Source organism: Haliotis rufescens, unplaced genomic scaffold (assembly GCF_023055435.1).
Source record: "Haliotis rufescens isolate VD_foot unplaced genomic scaffold, xgHalRufe1.0.p SCAF_50, whole genome shotgun sequence".
NCBI classification, from domain to species: Eukaryota; Metazoa; Mollusca; class Gastropoda; order Lepetellida; family Haliotidae; genus Haliotis; species Haliotis rufescens.
The window spans coordinates 2,367,277-2,384,504 of NW_025964224.1; the positions used below are offsets into that span (position 1 = coordinate 2,367,277).

Sequence of the window (17,228 nt, forward strand, 5' to 3'; positions counted from 1 at the left end):
GTGGGTGTGAGTGTGAGTGTGGGTGTGGGTGTGGGTGTAGGTGTGGGTTATTGGGCATTGTTGTTAAATATGTGTCATATGAATAAATAGCGTTGGATGTGAAAATCAGTTTATTTCTGGATTCTGTTGACCCGTGTTGGTTGTAAACTTCAATGACAAGGGGTTATCAGTGATTTGCTAAAAAAAGCTTTTCCTGGTTGATATGAGATACACCGTGTCACATCCTGGTGACGTCAGTGCAGTGTTGAGGTTATCGGGTACATGCTAACTAACGGGAATAGAGTGCGACAAGATAATAGGGTACATTTAACCTAACGGGAATTGAAGGATGCCTTATGAACTCAGCCAAACCTTTGGGATAGTATAATATCATGGCACTAGACATTTATGTATATAAATAATTATATTCTCGGAAATTGCTCTTCTAAAATTTAAAGGGGCGGTGGGGTGGCCTACTGGTTACTCGCCACACGGGAGCCCCGGGTTCGATTCCCCACCTGGGTACAATGTGTGAAGCCCATCTCCGGTGTCCCCCCGTAGTGATATTGCGGGGATATCAATAAAAGCGGCGTAAATCTACACCCAACCACTCACTCACTCACTCACTCGCTACATAATGCCTTACCCTAAGGGGCGGTCGGATATCCGAGTGGCTAAAGTGTTGGCTCGTCACGCCGAAGACCCGGGTTCGATTCCCGACATGGGTACAATGTTTGAAGCCCATTTCTGGTGTCCCCCGCCGTGATGTTGCTGGAATATTGCTAAAAGCGGCGTAAAACCATACTCACTCACTCCTTACCTCAAACATATGACGGGAGCAAAAAAGGAGTTACTTCATTGTCAAATTACTGTTTAATATTGTTCAGGACATTCGCCACCTTGGTCTTCTGTCTGGAACAAAACACACATCTTCATTCTGTGCCATGTATAGTTACTGTGGCAACTGCCGTTTTGGGAATTGGTTGGAAAAAGTAACTGATGATCAACAGAAACATCATATTTTAAGGAATTCTTTCTCGGTGTATTACGGAAGATCCGGGGTAGAATAGGTCTTCAGCAACCCATGCGTGCCGTAAAAGGCGACTATGCTTGTCATAAGAGGCGACTAACGGGATCGGGTGGTCAGGCTCGTTGAGTTGTTTGATGCATGTCATCGTATCCCAATTGCGTAGATCGATGCTCATGATGTCAATCCCTGGAATGTCTGGTCCAGACTCGATTAATTACAGACCGCCGTCATATAGCTGGGATATTGCTGAGTGTGGCGTTAAACAACAAACAAACAAACAAACAAACAAACCAATCGTAGAAGTGTGTAACAGGAAATGTTGTTAGATGTGATGTTGATTCAGAAACCGTTTCAGATTTTAGGAAAGGGAAATTTAATATCATGTCCAAATTGATATAGTACGACATGTATGTACTCTGTTACACAGTTACAACCAAATATACCATGAATAGGCCAAAGTATTGCCAAAAGGGGCGCTGGCCCTTTACACCAATGGGTAACCTACATCCAACAGTCCGGCAGAATGTTGACATGGCCTCGCAACTTAGGTCCAACAGTTGTTTTTGGAGGATTTCATTTGTCCCGCCATTACATATGAATAAACTAATGGATGATGCCAAGAGACACTGTATTCTATACTGTCTTTACGCATAATTTCCTTTAATTATTAAACAAATAATATATTTGTTATTTTATGTCTCATATAAGGTTGAAACTGTTTACGTATTCTTACTGTTCACAAATACGCCTCTTTTAAGGGTGTACCGATACTACTGCAGATGAAGCATAGACATAACTTATATATAATAACTATATATATATAACTATATATATAACTATATATATAATTATATAACTATATATATATAACTATATAGTTATATATATATATAACAATATAACTATTTAGTTATATTGTTATATATATAGTTATGATGAACCCATTAAAATACAAACAAACTCTGATTTTTCACGGTGTTTTTTCTCTGCAGATTCGAACTTATTTTCTACTGGACACCTTGAAAAGATAACCTCAAGTTCAGTTACACTGCACGAGTTACGTCCCTTTAATCACGACTTCCTCATCGAACAACACGGCGCCTGCTTGCTGACTGGAAGTATTTCTGACAAGTGTCACGAGAAAGTCGAATACTTCATGATGAAATAACTGTATGTACATGGTGTTGAACTCTCCTAGTCAAGGATACAAGCCAGCTTTGTCATATCAGTGACATGGCGGCCGAAATGTTCAGCGCGAGATGTGTCAACAATATCAAGAAGCTCCTGAAGGAAGGCGACCACGATGGACTCCAGCGTATGCTTCAGTGTGTCCGAGAGAGACGCCATTCATACATTCACCAAGGCAAGAAGGACCCAGCTCCCGATATGTCCCCCGTAGGTATGGCTGTGGCCTCTGGAAACATGGACGTTGTCACGGCGCTGATATTGTCGGGCTTCGATCCAAATGAACGCTGTGTTGTTGATAACTGCCTCAAGAGACCTGTTCACATTGCTATATGTGCTGGCCATGTGGATATGGTTAAATCTCTTGTACAAGACTACAACGTGAAGTTGTACGACCGAGGGGAAGATTCGGCGTTATTCTGGGCTATCGTGAGCGGTTCAGAGGAGCTGGTTGCTTATCTGTATGATAGGGAAGATGATCTGACCCTCGAACAAGCAATATTTACTGCTGTAGAATTCAACAGACCGTCTATCTGTTCGTTCATCATATCTCGTGGCGTGGACTTGAAGTTAAGATGCCGGAAAGACCTAACACCTCTTGCTTATGCAGTATCTCTGGGTAACATCGACATTGTTAAAATGCTTATTGACGCTGGGTCTGAACTCAAGGGGGTGTTTCCCCGGGGCAATTGTATGCTGCATCTCGGGGTACTCTCCGGCCACCTCGATATAGTAAAGTGTCTGTGCACAGTCGGTGTGGATGTTGACAAACAAAACAAATACGGCAACACTCCGCTGCACCTGGCTACTATCTGTGGCATGTATGACATAGCCAGTTACCTCGTCGTTGACATGAATGCGTGTCTAACAATGGTGGAAGTTGACGCAAAGACACCGCTTGCTGTATCGTTGGTTCTGGGACATACGGATATAGCTCATCTCCTTTTAGGTGCTGGGTATCTTCCGACACACGAGGAGGTTTCACGGATACTGGATGACATGGACTTGAGTCTTAAGGTAATTGTGTCGAATCCCAGATCTCTGAAAGATTGTTCTGTCTTTGCGATGAGGCGTCATCTTGGAGATGATTTATTCCATAAAGTGGATCAGTTGCCAGTCCCACGACGTTTGAAGGCGTTTTTGAAACTTTCACACATGTCACAACCTATTAAGGTACAATAATAACATTCTATTGTAATGCAAGAGTTTGTGTTTATTATTTATTGTTTATTGTTCATACCATCCTGCACCCCGAGGAAACCCTGTTGGTTCTTTAGGCCAGAATATGCCTGGCAATTTTAGTGAGTATAATGTCACTAATCAGCATGGCAAATACAGTAGACCAAAGGGCCCTACTCTCGACGGTGATTGAACACATTATCTGCTGTCGGAAATCCATAGTACCACGGTTTTCATTCGAGCAATCACAGAGAACAACAACTGTTTGAAAGCATGCGTAACGACCGATGTCGTGATGGTACGACTACATACAATCAGCCAGGTCAAACACCGTACCATACAGTGAGTGAGTGAGTGACTTGGGTTTAGAGCCGACCTGAACAGTAAATCACGAAGTGATGCAGGTCTTTGACAGGTACGGTGATGACAAACCAAACATCATATTCAGAGCGAGTCTGAGATTTGAACCCCAAATCCTAGGATGGCGCGTCTAAGAAGCAGAACGCTGCAGAGAAAATTGCGGCGCTTTAGAAAGCTGGTCCATCACAGTCTCCATTACGTTGTGACAAGCACTTATTACAGTGGAGATCTGTCCTCCCCCAGACGCTTTGGCACTCGTTCGGTCAGTACATTCGTTATTGTTTGTTTCCTCAAATGTCTGCTGCAGATCTGTCCATTTGTGGATGTGAAGGCGCTAAAACTAACGCGACTGTTGATAAAGGCCCACGTACACAGTATTCACGAATCCTGACTTAAGCAGCTGATCAAAACATAACATTAGCTCAGTAAAATGTTTATTATGTCCTTGAGTGAGTGAATAAGTTGGGTTAAACACCTCTTTTAACAGTATTCCAGGTATATCACGGCGTGTCAGCTTAATGTGGGAGGAAGGCCAGAAGTGATGCAGGTCTCAGACGTTTACCACGTCGGTGAAACCCACGAGCATGGGTATGGTGCTCACAAACCTAGAAACATAATCAGGGCGAACCGGGATTTGAACCCACAATCATAGGTTTCTTGCGTGCCCAAGGGACGCAACTCTGCACAGCGAATCACAGCCACCCGTGCCCCCTTATGTCCTTGATATGATACTGCATATAAATACCATTGTTCGTTTAATGTGTGTATTTCAATGAAAGAAGTTCCTATCTCCTCATTACATTAATCTACCGTCAGTTTCAAAATAACCATGTTATTTCAATGTAAAACCATATCTACTCTCATTTAAGTCGCCACATTCTTTGTACATTCAATAGAACAACTATTGGACCCTTGAAGATTCGGGATAGAATAGGTCTTCACCAACCCAAACTTGCCGTAAAAGGCGACTATGCTTCGCATAAGAGACGACTAACGGGATTGGGTGGTCAGGCTCGCTGACTTGGTTAAAGCATGCCATCGTATCCCAATTGCGTGGATCGATGCTCATGATGTCAATCACTGGATTGTATTGTCTCGATTGTTTACGCCGTAATATAGCTGAAATATAGTGTGCGGCGTTGAACAACAAACAAATAAAAGAACAGTTATTTCGCTATGTGATAAGACAATTGGCCTCTGTAAGATCCACATATGTTATGTTCAGAGCCTTGAGCGAATAAGGTTTTGTTCTGTTCTTGTTAAACTAAAGGATACAGGGAAAGGGTCAGTGTGGTCAGCGGAACTCACATTATATCAACAAAGCTTGTAAGTTATCGATCCTGGCCCATTTAAACAACCCACGCCGCCCGGACGCGATGACACGCACGTATCAGGCAGGTCACAGCAAGAAGACGGTAGTTGTTTGGTGACCTAATATCCAAGTACTTCATGAGCTCAATCTTCATTTTTTTTTGTCGATTTAAAAACAATTATCGGAAGGAAACGTTGCTCATAAAACGAAAAAAATCCCGTTTTGATAAAGGAATAAATATGCAAGATTTCGTGCAAGTTATTGACAGAAAGTTGATAACAAACGCAAATATATATCATAGGAACATGTCCATACATGTTTGGGGCACAAGGGTTGGGGTTAAGACAGAAACAGAACAGCAATATTGGATGACGTCATATGATAAGGAAGTGTTTGCCCGCTTGTGTCTCGTGTGTATGAGGAATTCCTAATATGTAACATGCGCGCGGAAACACCGGGTGGCAGGTGTTGACATTATGATAAAACTGCTGTTTTTGTTTGTGGTTTAAACCACACTCAGCAAAAGTTCAATTGTATCACGGCGGTCTGTAATTCATAGATTCTCATGCTTGCCGTAAAAGACGACTAACGGGATCGGGTGGTCAGGCTCGCTGACTTAGCTGATCCATGTTATCGATCCCAATGGCGTGGATCGATGCTCATGATGTCAATCACATGATTGTCTGGTCCAGACTCGATTATTTACAGACCGACGTCATATAGCTGGAATATTGCTGAGACCGACGTCATATAGCTGGAATATTGCTGAGACCGACGTCATATAGCTGGAATATTGCTGAGTGCATCCCTTGGACACGCCAGAAATCTATGATTCTGGATTCGAATCCCGGTTCGCCCCTATTATGTTTCTAGATTTGTCAGCACCATACCCCTGCTCGTGGGTTTGGTTTGGTTTGGTTTGTTGTTTTACGCCGCACTCAGATTTTAGGAAAGGGATATATATATATATATATATATATATATATATATATATATATATATATATATATATATATATATATATGTGTGTGTGTGTGTGTGTGTAATTACTGTATAGACGTATGGAATTTGAAAATAAAATACTTTCCATTCTTAATAATGGTCTGTTGTATTCAATCAATCAGTCTTTTTCAGAATGAAAACCTTTCACTATTTGTTTGTACTGATAATGATAACTGTATCAGTAATTGTATTGATTGGACACTCACAAAACATTAGAATGACACAACTCAGCTTCCATGTTGTTTCAATGTGTCGACGCTACGCTTACTATTATTTCAGCTACAACTCAGCAGGGCACAGACATGTCATGCAATGTCAGCTTACGTGTTTCATGATACATTGGGAATAATACAATGTCTGTAAGGGTTTTATCCACTGAATCAAACCTTGGGAAATAACTGTAATGGTGTGACTGAGAGTGCCACGATCTCAGACAGGTATTCAGGAACCAATAAGGAACTTGCACTCGCTACCCATAGATGTTTATAAAACCCTGGACAGAGGGTCAGTCACAGGTTGCTCAAAGTTCTTTTAATTCCTTTATACTGAAGCTAGACCTGTCTGACGCCAAGGACTGTTCGTCTCGGACACTATACCGGGTTCGATTCCCGACATGGGTACAATGTGTGAAGCTCATTTCTGGTGTCCCCCGCCGTGATATTGCTGGAATACTGCTGGAATATTGCTAAAACACACACACACACACACACACACACACACACACACACACACACACACACACACACACACACACACACACACACACACACACACACACACACACACACACACACACACGTCGCGATATAAGTGCAATAATCTTGGACGGTCTAAATTTAAGATACACGGAGTCCGCAGTTCATAGCGTGACTGACTGCTCTTTTACGTTAGTTGTACATTTTGTGAAGGGACTATTGGCTTTTGTTTCTCTTACTGTTCGGGGAAAAGGATATATACATGTATTTTCGAAAGAAATTAAAAATATTATTGTCTCTCAATATTTGTTTCACCGTAGAGTTATTAGCTTCCTCTTGAAGTCACTCACTGTGTTGTTATTGAACCACTTTAGTGACTGAATAAGTCGTTAAATGCTGTACAATTAATGATAAATAGAAATGAATGCATGGACATTTTCTACTACGTTCAGTAAAAAGATGATACATCGTAACATCCCCCCCTCCCCCAAAAAAAAAAAAAAAAGAAAAGAAGAAGAAGACAAACCCAACAAAAAACCAAAACAACCCCCAACAACCCCCTTTCCCCCCAAAAAAAACCCCCCAAACCAAACATTAAAATGAATAAATTTAAAAAATAAAATAAATAAAAGCGCCCCACCTTAGCGTACAGCCAATCCAACAATCACGTAAATTAATCAACACATCACACTCACCTAGAACGGTGACCAGTACAGAACACGGGATAATTTCGCCGAAAACAGAAACAGAAAGTCGAAAAATTGTGTCTATTTTCACTTTCATTAATCCGATTATGCTCCGACCAAAATATACTTTTGATTGGGTAACGTATTTATATGCCTTCGTCAGTATTAGAACTTATGATTACTTACATAATTTTAGTCTAATCACTTCTTCTTTAACTAATCTGCCACGTCATTTCTAAACATAGACGTCAAGGCCTTCCCGGAAATGAAAGTCTATTTGAGCCTGATCAACGCTCATGTGTTCCCACCACAGGTGAGTCTTGAAGAGTTGACACTGTGAAGGGATGACCGTGACCCCTCCTTCTGAGTGAAGTGACCATAGATTCGTATCAGTGCAGTATCAGTGCACCAGAAGAGTTGGGTGAGTATTCCGCTCCTTTTGTTTGTGCTTCGTCCTGTACCTGGTACCTGTTTACGACCCGATATCTTGACCCAGATAAATATATCAATGGTCTCTTGTTGCAATGTTTAGGGGAGAATAATTATTTCAGTTAAAGTCAGCTAAACAATTTGCTATGCATCTTATTCGGGATATACAAAAGGAAGTTGAAAGCCCCCCCCACCCCACCCCCCACCCCCCTCCCCCAACCACACACACACACACACACACACACACACACACACACACACACACACACACACACACACACACACACACACACACACACACATGCACGTCGCGATATAAGTGCAATAATCTTGGACGGTCTAAATTTAAGATACACGGAGTCCGCAGTTCATAGCGTGACTGACTGCTCTTTTACGTTAGTTGTACATTTTGTGAAGGGACTATTGGCTTTTGTTTCTCTTACTGTTCGGGGAAAAGGATATATACATGTATTTTCGAAAGAAATTAAAAATATTATTGTCTCTCAATATTTGTTTCACCGTAGAGTTATTAGCTTCCTCTTGAAGTCACTCACTGTGTTGTTATTGAACCACTTTAGTGACTGAATAAGTCGTTAAATGCTGTACAATTAATGATAAATAGAAATGAATGCATGGACAGGTCGTTTAGATTAGCGCCAAGCGCTTCACACGAATTTAATCTATAAATTCTTTCGTAAATTTAAGGACATACATGGTTTCAATAGTGTTGAAGAGAAATACTTTCCGGTATTTCCATTGAGGTACTTGTATTTACATTTTCTACTACGTTCAGTAAAAAGATGATACATCGTAACATCCCCCCCCCCCCCCCCCCCAAAAAAAAAAAAGAAAAGAAGAAGAAGAAGAAGACAAACCTTCTTCGGGATATATAAATGGAAGTTGAAAGCCCCCCCCCCCCCCCCCCCCCCCCCCCGCGCCCCTACAACTCAGCAGGGCACAGATATGTCACGCATAGACAGGTTACATGTTTCATGGTACTGAAACAGAGATAGTTTTTACACTAAAACTGATCAAAACCTAGAACGACTTTCGGGGAATTAGCCACGGGATCAACACACCTTCAAAGACAAACAGAGAGAGGTTCTCAGGCAAAGCAGGAATCTTTATTAAATGTTTTCATCACCATCAAGCATATAGACATAGTCAGACAATCTCCTTCATCATCAAACACAAAGACATAATCAGACAAATAATTAAGCGGTGATCCAAAAACTGTTAAGATATTCGTTGTTATATATTAGGCATGAGTTAATAAACAATTACTTGCTATGTGATTTCACTTTGAGAACAATGCATTAACTTCAGAGACGTCTCAGTACCTATTCAAGTTACAGCCTAATATAACATTGCATAAGATTACGAAACACATTTATAATTAAAAATACCATTTGTAAAATAATAACAAGGCGTAAAGTGTAAGCTCAACTCATTGGATATTCATTTATATCATAGCAGTAAACATTTGATATAATGCAGACATTATAATCAATTCATATTAAATTACTCATTGATAATTACTCATAATGTTTGGTCTATATATTTAAGGTACTCATAAATAACATCTGAACAATGTTTACAAAAAGCATTCATATGAAAGATTATAACAACACCTTTCTTGAACAATGACATGTCTAATAACCTATTTAACGTTAAATACGGTACATGTGACGTTATGAACTATAGCTGATTCAGATGTACACTTCAGAGATAATAGTGAATACAGGATTTAATACGGTAAATAATAATGGGACCCGCATTCAATGACTGAATACACTATACTAAATTCAGGTAACAGCTATGCGCAAAATGGTTAAATACGGTACGTGACGTCACTGCCGAGCGCTGGTGAGTGTGCCGTTATATAACAATGAGCGGTGCCGCCTGTGCATGCCGCGCTATGCAGGCCGAGCTTATACAAATCACACATGAATGAATACCGTATTTGAAACTTGAAATATATATGAATTAAAACTGATTATTAGTGAACGTATATTCTATTGTGAATGTTTATGAACCTTATTGGAGATTTCGACAAAACAGAGAAATTGCTTGTGAACTGTAATTTAGAAATGGATATAAACACTGCTATAGGAAAGCCTGTTTCATTATAACTATTCTACAACATAAAACTACTACGTTATCTGTAGCGTCCAAATTATACTTGAAGTATAGTATCTGAGATATTCTATACAGCGTCCATTCATCTTACCGAATGGAAGTAATATGCATAAATTGGAAAACATAAATTTATCAGGCATTGATTAAATTGCGTGCATTTATCTAGAACATAAGTTACGTTGGAGTATTGTGGTCTAGTGCTATGCCCTCACAAAGTAGTTACCTAATAAGAAATATATTTTGGGCTACAGATAAGAATAATATACTTTGCTGTACTTGCACTGATCTGGTTTTGTATATAAAAAATATATTTGATGCATGAACATCGGATATAAGTTATATTCTAGAACCGTATTTATCAGGCATAAGAACGCAAACAAATATACATAACGTAAATTATATCGAGTAACTGGATCATGTTAATGCATATTGATGCATTTAACGTTGTTGCATTATAAAACCACTCTACTAACGATACAGCATACAATAAGGTTAATAACACCACACACATATTAATACTGGTCCTACCGATACATGGACAAATAATTCATACATTATTATAATGCACGCTATTCACATTGAAACATGATAATTATGAAGCATCCACGGCACCTGTGATTAATAATCATTTGCCTAGTAGTTTTAACCCGATAAATAAACATGTGGGATACGAACGCTGATTGTGGAATAGTAATATTTCTACATGCGACGCACGCATATAAATTACTGTAGTTAATTTGTGTCAGTAAAACTTGAATAATATGCATCTTAGATTCGCACGGCATTTCGAATACATAGAGTATAAGTTCATTGTTCAAGCAAGATATTCATACAAAATTAAAGACAAGTTTAAAAGACAATTTTAAGCAAAGTTCAACCTAAATGGCAAAGTAACAAGTAAAAGTGACTTACCTTCAAAGACAAACAGAGAGAGGTTCTCAGGCAAAGCAGGACTGACTAACAGTCGACTTCCCCCTATATTTATACCTGAGACCTCCTTTGTTAATCTGAAGGCAAGTCTACACGTGCATGTCCAGTTTGAAATTTGAGACTTTGGACTAATAAAGACTGGACATGTTATACAATTTTGTATGATGGGTTTGGTCTGTTAATAGTCAAAGCAGACGGTCAGTTTGGAAAGTTGAGTAATAGAAGATTATAAATGCCGATAGAATCACTCAGTTCGTGTTTGGTTTCGCGTTTTCAATTTTCTAGTTTGGTCAGTTGCCGCTAAATAGCTGATAACGGTACACTGGTAAGTGCCGAACGCGCTGACCACTACCGGTTGTTATTCAACATGTAATTAAAGTCTCGCCCGCCGACCTGATTGTGGCGGCGTAAATCTGAAGTGCCAGATGTTGTTATGCAATTTCTTATCGCTAGTATGTACCAACAGGTCTTAAATGGTTAACCGACAACTTATGAATTGAAGGCGAATTTCACAAAAAGTTGAATAAATATAGCAATTTTAGCACTGTGACAATACAATGGGAATAATACTATGTTTGTAAGTGTGTAAGTTTGTAAGTCCATGTGTGTCGTGTTATCCACTGAAGTTGTAATTATATTATGTGCAAACAAACCATGGGAAATAACTGTAATGGTATTACTGAGAGTGCCATGATGAGACAGTTATTCAGGAACCAATAAGGAACTCGCACTCGCTACCCACAGATGTTTGTAAAACCTGGGACAGAGGGTCACTCACAGGTTGCTCAAAGTTCTTTTAAAACTGAAGCTAGACCTGTCTGACACTAAGGACTGATCGGCTCGGACCTATTGCACACACACACACACACACACACACACACACACACACACACACACACACACACACACACACACACACACACACACACACACACACACACACACACACACACACACACACACACACACGAACACACACACGAACACACACACGAACACACACACACACAAACAGTCAGACAGACAAACAGACACACACACAAACAGAAACACACACACACAAACAGACAGACACACGAACACACACACACACACACACACAAACACACAAACACACACAAACAGACACACACACACACACACACACACACACACACACACACATGCACGTCGCGATATAAGTGCAATAATCTTGGACGGTCTAAATTTAAGATACACGAGTCTTAACACGAGATCAGCAGGACTGATCGGCTCGGACCTATTGCACACACACACACACACACACACACACACACACACACACACACACACACACACACACACACACACACACACACACACACACACACACACACACACACACACACACACACACACACACACACACAAACAGACACACACACACACACACACACACACACACACACACACACACACATGCACGTCGCGATATAAGTGCAATAATCTTGGATGGTCTAAATTTAAGATACACGAGTCCGCAGTTCATAGTCAGAAAACGAAAGTCATGGTATTCCGAAGAGGTGGTATAGTAACAAAAAAGGAAAAGTGGTATTACAATGGTATTCCTCTGGAAGCAGTATCCGCTTATAAGTATCTTGGTGTGTTTTTCACTCCTAAGCTCTCATGGAGTTTGGCAAGAAGTACCCTGGCACAACAGGGAGAAAAAGCTTTGTATGTTTTGTTTGGATTCTTGAAAAAGTCTAAGCTTAACATTAAAGAGTCCTTGTTTCTATTTAATAGGATGGTTTCTCCAGTCGTATGTTATGCATCATGTGTTTGGGGATTTGAAAGTGTCCAAGTTATAGAAAATGTGCACTGCAAACTTCTTAGAAAAGTTCTCCATGTTAATTCAGACAATCCAGCAGCAGTCTTGAATGGGGAGCTAGGACGGTATCCATTACATGTAACAACCATGTTCAATTCTATTAAGTTTTGGCTGAAAATATTAAGCATGTCCACATATAGGTATCCTAAGGCTTGCTGTCTGATGCTATATCAGTTAGATGGGGCTGGTAGAGCCACATGGGCAACTAGAATAAAATATATGTTGAACAGACTTGGATTTGGTCTAGTTTGGTTTGAACAGGGTGTTGGTGACATAACCCATTTCCTTAGAATTTGTAGGGAAAGGTTGCAGGATTGTTGGAAACAAACATGGGCACTATCTATAAGTGAAACAAGTAAGCTTTATAATTATTCTATTATGAAATCAGTGTTGGAGCCTGAAAGGTATTTGCACAATATGAAGAGGACAAATTTAAGAATTGTTCTTAGTCGATTCAGATGTGGTAACCACAAACTGGCTGTTGAAATTGGGCGGTGGGGAGGAGTTGCTAGAGAGGATAGAGTATGTAAATATTGTTTTGATAATCTGAGTGTATCAATTGTGGAGGATGTAGTTCATTTTATTACATCGTGTTACTTGTATAACCAATTCAGAAATATGCTTTTGCCAAGTATTTGCACTAGTAATCTTTGTACTCTTGACAAATTTGAGAAAGTTATGACAGATAATTCTTTGTCAGGATCTTTAGCACTGTATATTGTTAAATGCACGCAGGCAAGGCAGGTTTATCTCAGAAGTTAAAGGGAGACAAATTTATATATAGTTTACGAGTGCTTCACTTACTTTTGATGATTATAACGGATCTTTTATTAAAGATTGTAATTGTTGTTTGTAATTTAAAATTGTTGTGACTTGATTATATACACATGTACCCTGGGCTGGAGGCCTTTTCTACAGAATAAAAGAGTCTTGAAGTCTTGAAGATATCAATGGTCTCTTGTTGCAATGTTTAGGGGAGAATAATTATTTCAGTTAAAGTCAGCTAAACAATTTGCTATGCAACTTCTTCGGGATATATATATATACACACACACACACACACAGAGACTAACATACACACACACGCCGGAGTCCTGTGTTAGATTAGATTAGGCAGATAGATAGATTTATACCGAGACTCAGTAATGATACACGCCTGCACGATTGGCTACTTTGTTTACATTCCTCCGTTGCATGGCGAGGGTACTGCTCTGCGCCAGGCAACAGACACTGACATGTGTTATTTCAAACCGGGTGCTATCGATAGGGCAGGTCAATTTTGGTTTTCCTCTGCCGTTGACGATCTATATTTATAATATCAAAATCTCATCGGTAGCGAAGTCCCACCTCCCCTCCTTTGGTAATCCACTGCAGAAATGACGACGTCATCATTTGAGTAAAATTTGCCAGAAGAAGTGGAAATCTGGGTGAGAAATCTGGTGAATACAGGGGATGTGTTATTTAATTCTTATTTTGAAGTTTAAAGGATAAGCGTTGATGAGATTGGTTTATTACCTGCTCACGTGACCCGTACATGTTTCAACAAATTAAAAAAATAACGCTTACAATGCATTAACTTCACCTTTTGACGTTTACACAGTTTTTGACTGGATCTACTTTTCATGGGTATTCCACGAGTGGGACAATTCTCTGTTGTATCCCCTTCTTACCACGTACGTGACATATAATCGTACTTGAGGGAATTCTATTCCTTCTGTTTCAGAATATATAATGCTACTTTTGAAACCTTGGGGGTATAATGAGAACAACCCCGTGATCTCTATTTAACACAGATGGTAAAGAACAGATCGAGCTGGCTTTGACATGGATATCGACCAGGTGCCACATGGCATCTCTCAGATTGACCTTGCCTGGATGAGGGAGCAGGCGAGGGATGACTCGTCTCCTTCTGATGATGACTTACAGGATGTGTCCGATGCAGAAGTCATGTTCGATACTATCACTGCCAGCTTTGAAAAGTCATCAATGTGCCCAAGGGTAAGTAGCACTGCCAGCTTTGTAAAGTCATCAATGTGCCCAAGGGTAAGTAACACTGCCAGCTTTGAAAAGTCATCAATGTGCCCAAGGGTAAGTAGCACTGTCAGCTTTGTAAAGTCATCCATGTGCCCAAGGGTAAGTAGCACTGCCAGCTTTGAAAAGTCATCAATGTGCCCAAGGGTAAGTAACACTGCCAGCTTTGTAAAGTCATCCATGTGCCCCGAGGTTAGTAACACTGCCAGCTTTGTAAAGTCATCCATGTGCCCCGAGGTTAGTAACACTGTTAGCTTTGTAAAGTCATCCATGTGCCCAAGGGTAAGTAGCACTGCCAGCTTTGAAAAGTCATCAATGTGCCGAAGGGTAAGTAACAATGCCAGCTTTGTAAAGTCATCCATGTGCCCCGAGGTTAGTAACACTGCCAGCTTTGTAAAGTCATCCATGTGCCCCGAGGTTAGTAACACTGCCAGCTTTGTAAAGTCATCCATGTGCCCCGAGGTTAGTAACACTGCCAGCTTTGTAAAGTCATCCATGTGCCCCGAGGTTAGTAACACTGCCAGCTTTGTAAAGTCATCCATGTGCCCCGAGGTTAGTAACACTGCCAGCTTTGTAAAGTCATCCATGTGCCTAAGGGTAAGTAGCACTGCCAGCTTTGAAAAGTCATCAATGTGCCCAAGGGTAAGTAACAATGCCAGCTTTGTAAAGTCATCCATGTGCCCCGAGGTTAGTAACACTGCCAGCTTTGTAAAGTCATCCATGTGCCCCGAGGTTAGTAACACTGCCAGCTTTGTAAAGTCATCCATGTGCCCCGAGGTTAGTAACACTGTCAGCTTTGTAAAGTCATCCATGTGCCCAAGGGTAAGTAGCACTGCCAGCTTTGAAAAGTCATCAATGTGCCCAAGGGTAAGTAACAATGCCAGCTTTGTAAAGTCATCAAGGTGCCCCGAGGTTAGTAACACTGCCAGCTTTGTAAAGTCATCCATGTGCCCCGAGGTTAGTAACACTGTCAGCTTTGTAAAGTCATTAAGGTGATGAGAACAACACTGTCAGCTTTGTAAAGTCATCAAGATTCCCTGAGGTAGGTAACACTGTCAGCTTTGTAAAGTCATCAAGGTGCCCTGAGGTAGGTAACACTGTCAGCTTTGTAAAGTCATCAAGATTCCCTGAGGTTGGTAACACTGTCAGCTTTGTAAAGTCATCAAGGTGCCCTGAGGTAGGTAACACTGTCAGCTTTGTAAAGTCATCAAGGTGCCCTTAGGTAGGTAACACTGTCAGCTTTGTAAAGTCACCCATGTGCCCCGAGGTTAGTAACACTGTCAGCTTTGTAAAGTCATCAAGATTCCCTGAGGTAGGTTACACTGTCAGCTTTGTAAAGTCATCAAGATTCCCTGAGGTATGTGACACTGTCAGCTTTGTAAAGTCATCAAGATTCCCTGAGGTAGGTAACACTGTCAGCTTTGTAAAGTCATCAAGGTGCCCTGAGGTAGGTAACACTGTCAGCTTTGTAAAGTCATCAAGATTCCCTGAGGTAGGTAACACTGTCAGCTTTGTAAAGTCATCAAGATTCCCCGAGGTAGGTAACACTGTCAGCTTTGTAAAGTCATCAAGATTCTCTGAGGTAGGTAACACTGTCAGCTTTGTAAAGTCATCAAGATTCCCTGAGGTAGGTAACACTGTCAGCTTTGTAAAGTCATCAAGGTGCCCTGAGGTAGGTAACACTGTCAGCTTTGTAAAGTCATCAAGATTCCCTGAGGTAGGTAACACTGTCAGCTTTGTAAAGTCATCAAGGTGCCCTGAGGTAGGTAACACTGTCAGCTTTGTAAAGGCATCAAGGTGCCCTTAGGTAGGTAACACTGTCAGCTTTGTAAAGTCACCCATGTGCCCCGAGGTTAGTAACACTGTCAGCTTTGTAAAGTCATCAAGATTCCCTGAGGTAGGTTACACTGTCAGCTTTGTAAAGTCATCAAGATTCCCTGAGGTAGGTGACACTGTCAGCTTTGTAAAGTCATCAAGATTCCCTGAGGTAGGTAACACTGTCAGCTTTGTAAAGTCATCAAGGTGCCCTGAGGTAGGTAACACTGTCAGCTTTGTAAAGTCATCAAGATTCCCTGAGGTAGGTAACACTGTCAGCTTTGTAAAGTCATCAAGATTCCCCGAGGTAGGTAACACTGTCAGCTTTGTAAAGTCATCAAGATTCTCTGAGGTAGGTAACACTGTCAGCTTTGTAAAGTCATCAAGATTCCCTGAGGTAGGTAACACTGTCAGCTTTGTAAAGTCATCACGATTCCCTGAGGTAGGTAACACTGTCAGCTTTGTAAAGTCATCAAGATTCCCTAAGGTAGGTAACACTGTCAGCTTTGTAAAGTCATCAAGATTCCCTGAGGTAGGTCACACTGTCAGCTTTGTAAAGTCATCAAGGTGCCCTGAGGTAGGTAACACTGTCAGCTTTGTAAAGTCATCA

General features: G+C 40.7%; 2 protein-coding genes across 11 annotated transcripts in view; both read left to right on the plus strand.

The window, feature by feature from the left end:
* Positions 1-2,242: 2,242 nt before the first annotated feature.
* Positions 2,243-7,768, plus strand: LOC125374028 (serine/threonine-protein phosphatase 6 regulatory ankyrin repeat subunit C-like). The gene is made up of 2 exons (XM_048384721.1): positions 2,243-3,211; positions 7,742-7,768. Exons 1-2 carry the CDS (start codon positions 2,243-2,245, stop codon positions 7,766-7,768), a joined length of 996 nt encoding a protein of 331 aa, XP_048240678.1.
* Positions 7,664-17,228, plus strand: part of LOC125374014 (helicase-like transcription factor) — a 34,943-nt gene continuing 25,378 nt past the window's right edge. For 2 of the 10 annotated variants that reach the window (XM_048384701.1, XM_048384706.1), the window contains exons 1-3: positions 7,669-7,849; positions 14,109-14,199; positions 14,566-14,770. In XM_048384701.1, coding sequence (XP_048240658.1) covers positions 14,597-14,770 — 174 coding nt within the window. In that variant the 5' untranslated portion in view covers positions 7,669-7,849; positions 14,109-14,199; positions 14,566-14,596. Of the gene's footprint in view, positions 7,850-14,108; positions 14,200-14,565; positions 14,771-14,809; positions 14,906-15,404; positions 15,671-17,228 lie in introns of those variants that run through there. The other 8 variants (XM_048384702.1, XM_048384707.1, XM_048384700.1 and 5 more) reach the window with 5 other exon arrangements.

Coding starts and splice junctions, on each gene's coding strand:
- LOC125374028 (XM_048384721.1), top strand. CDS start 2,243: ATGGCGGCCGAAATGTTCAGCGCGAGATGTGTCAACAATATCAAGAAG. Junction 3,212..7,741: donor ACATGGACTTGAGTCTTAAG/GTAATTGTGTCG, acceptor TTCCCACCACAG/GTGAGTCTTGAAGAGTTGAC.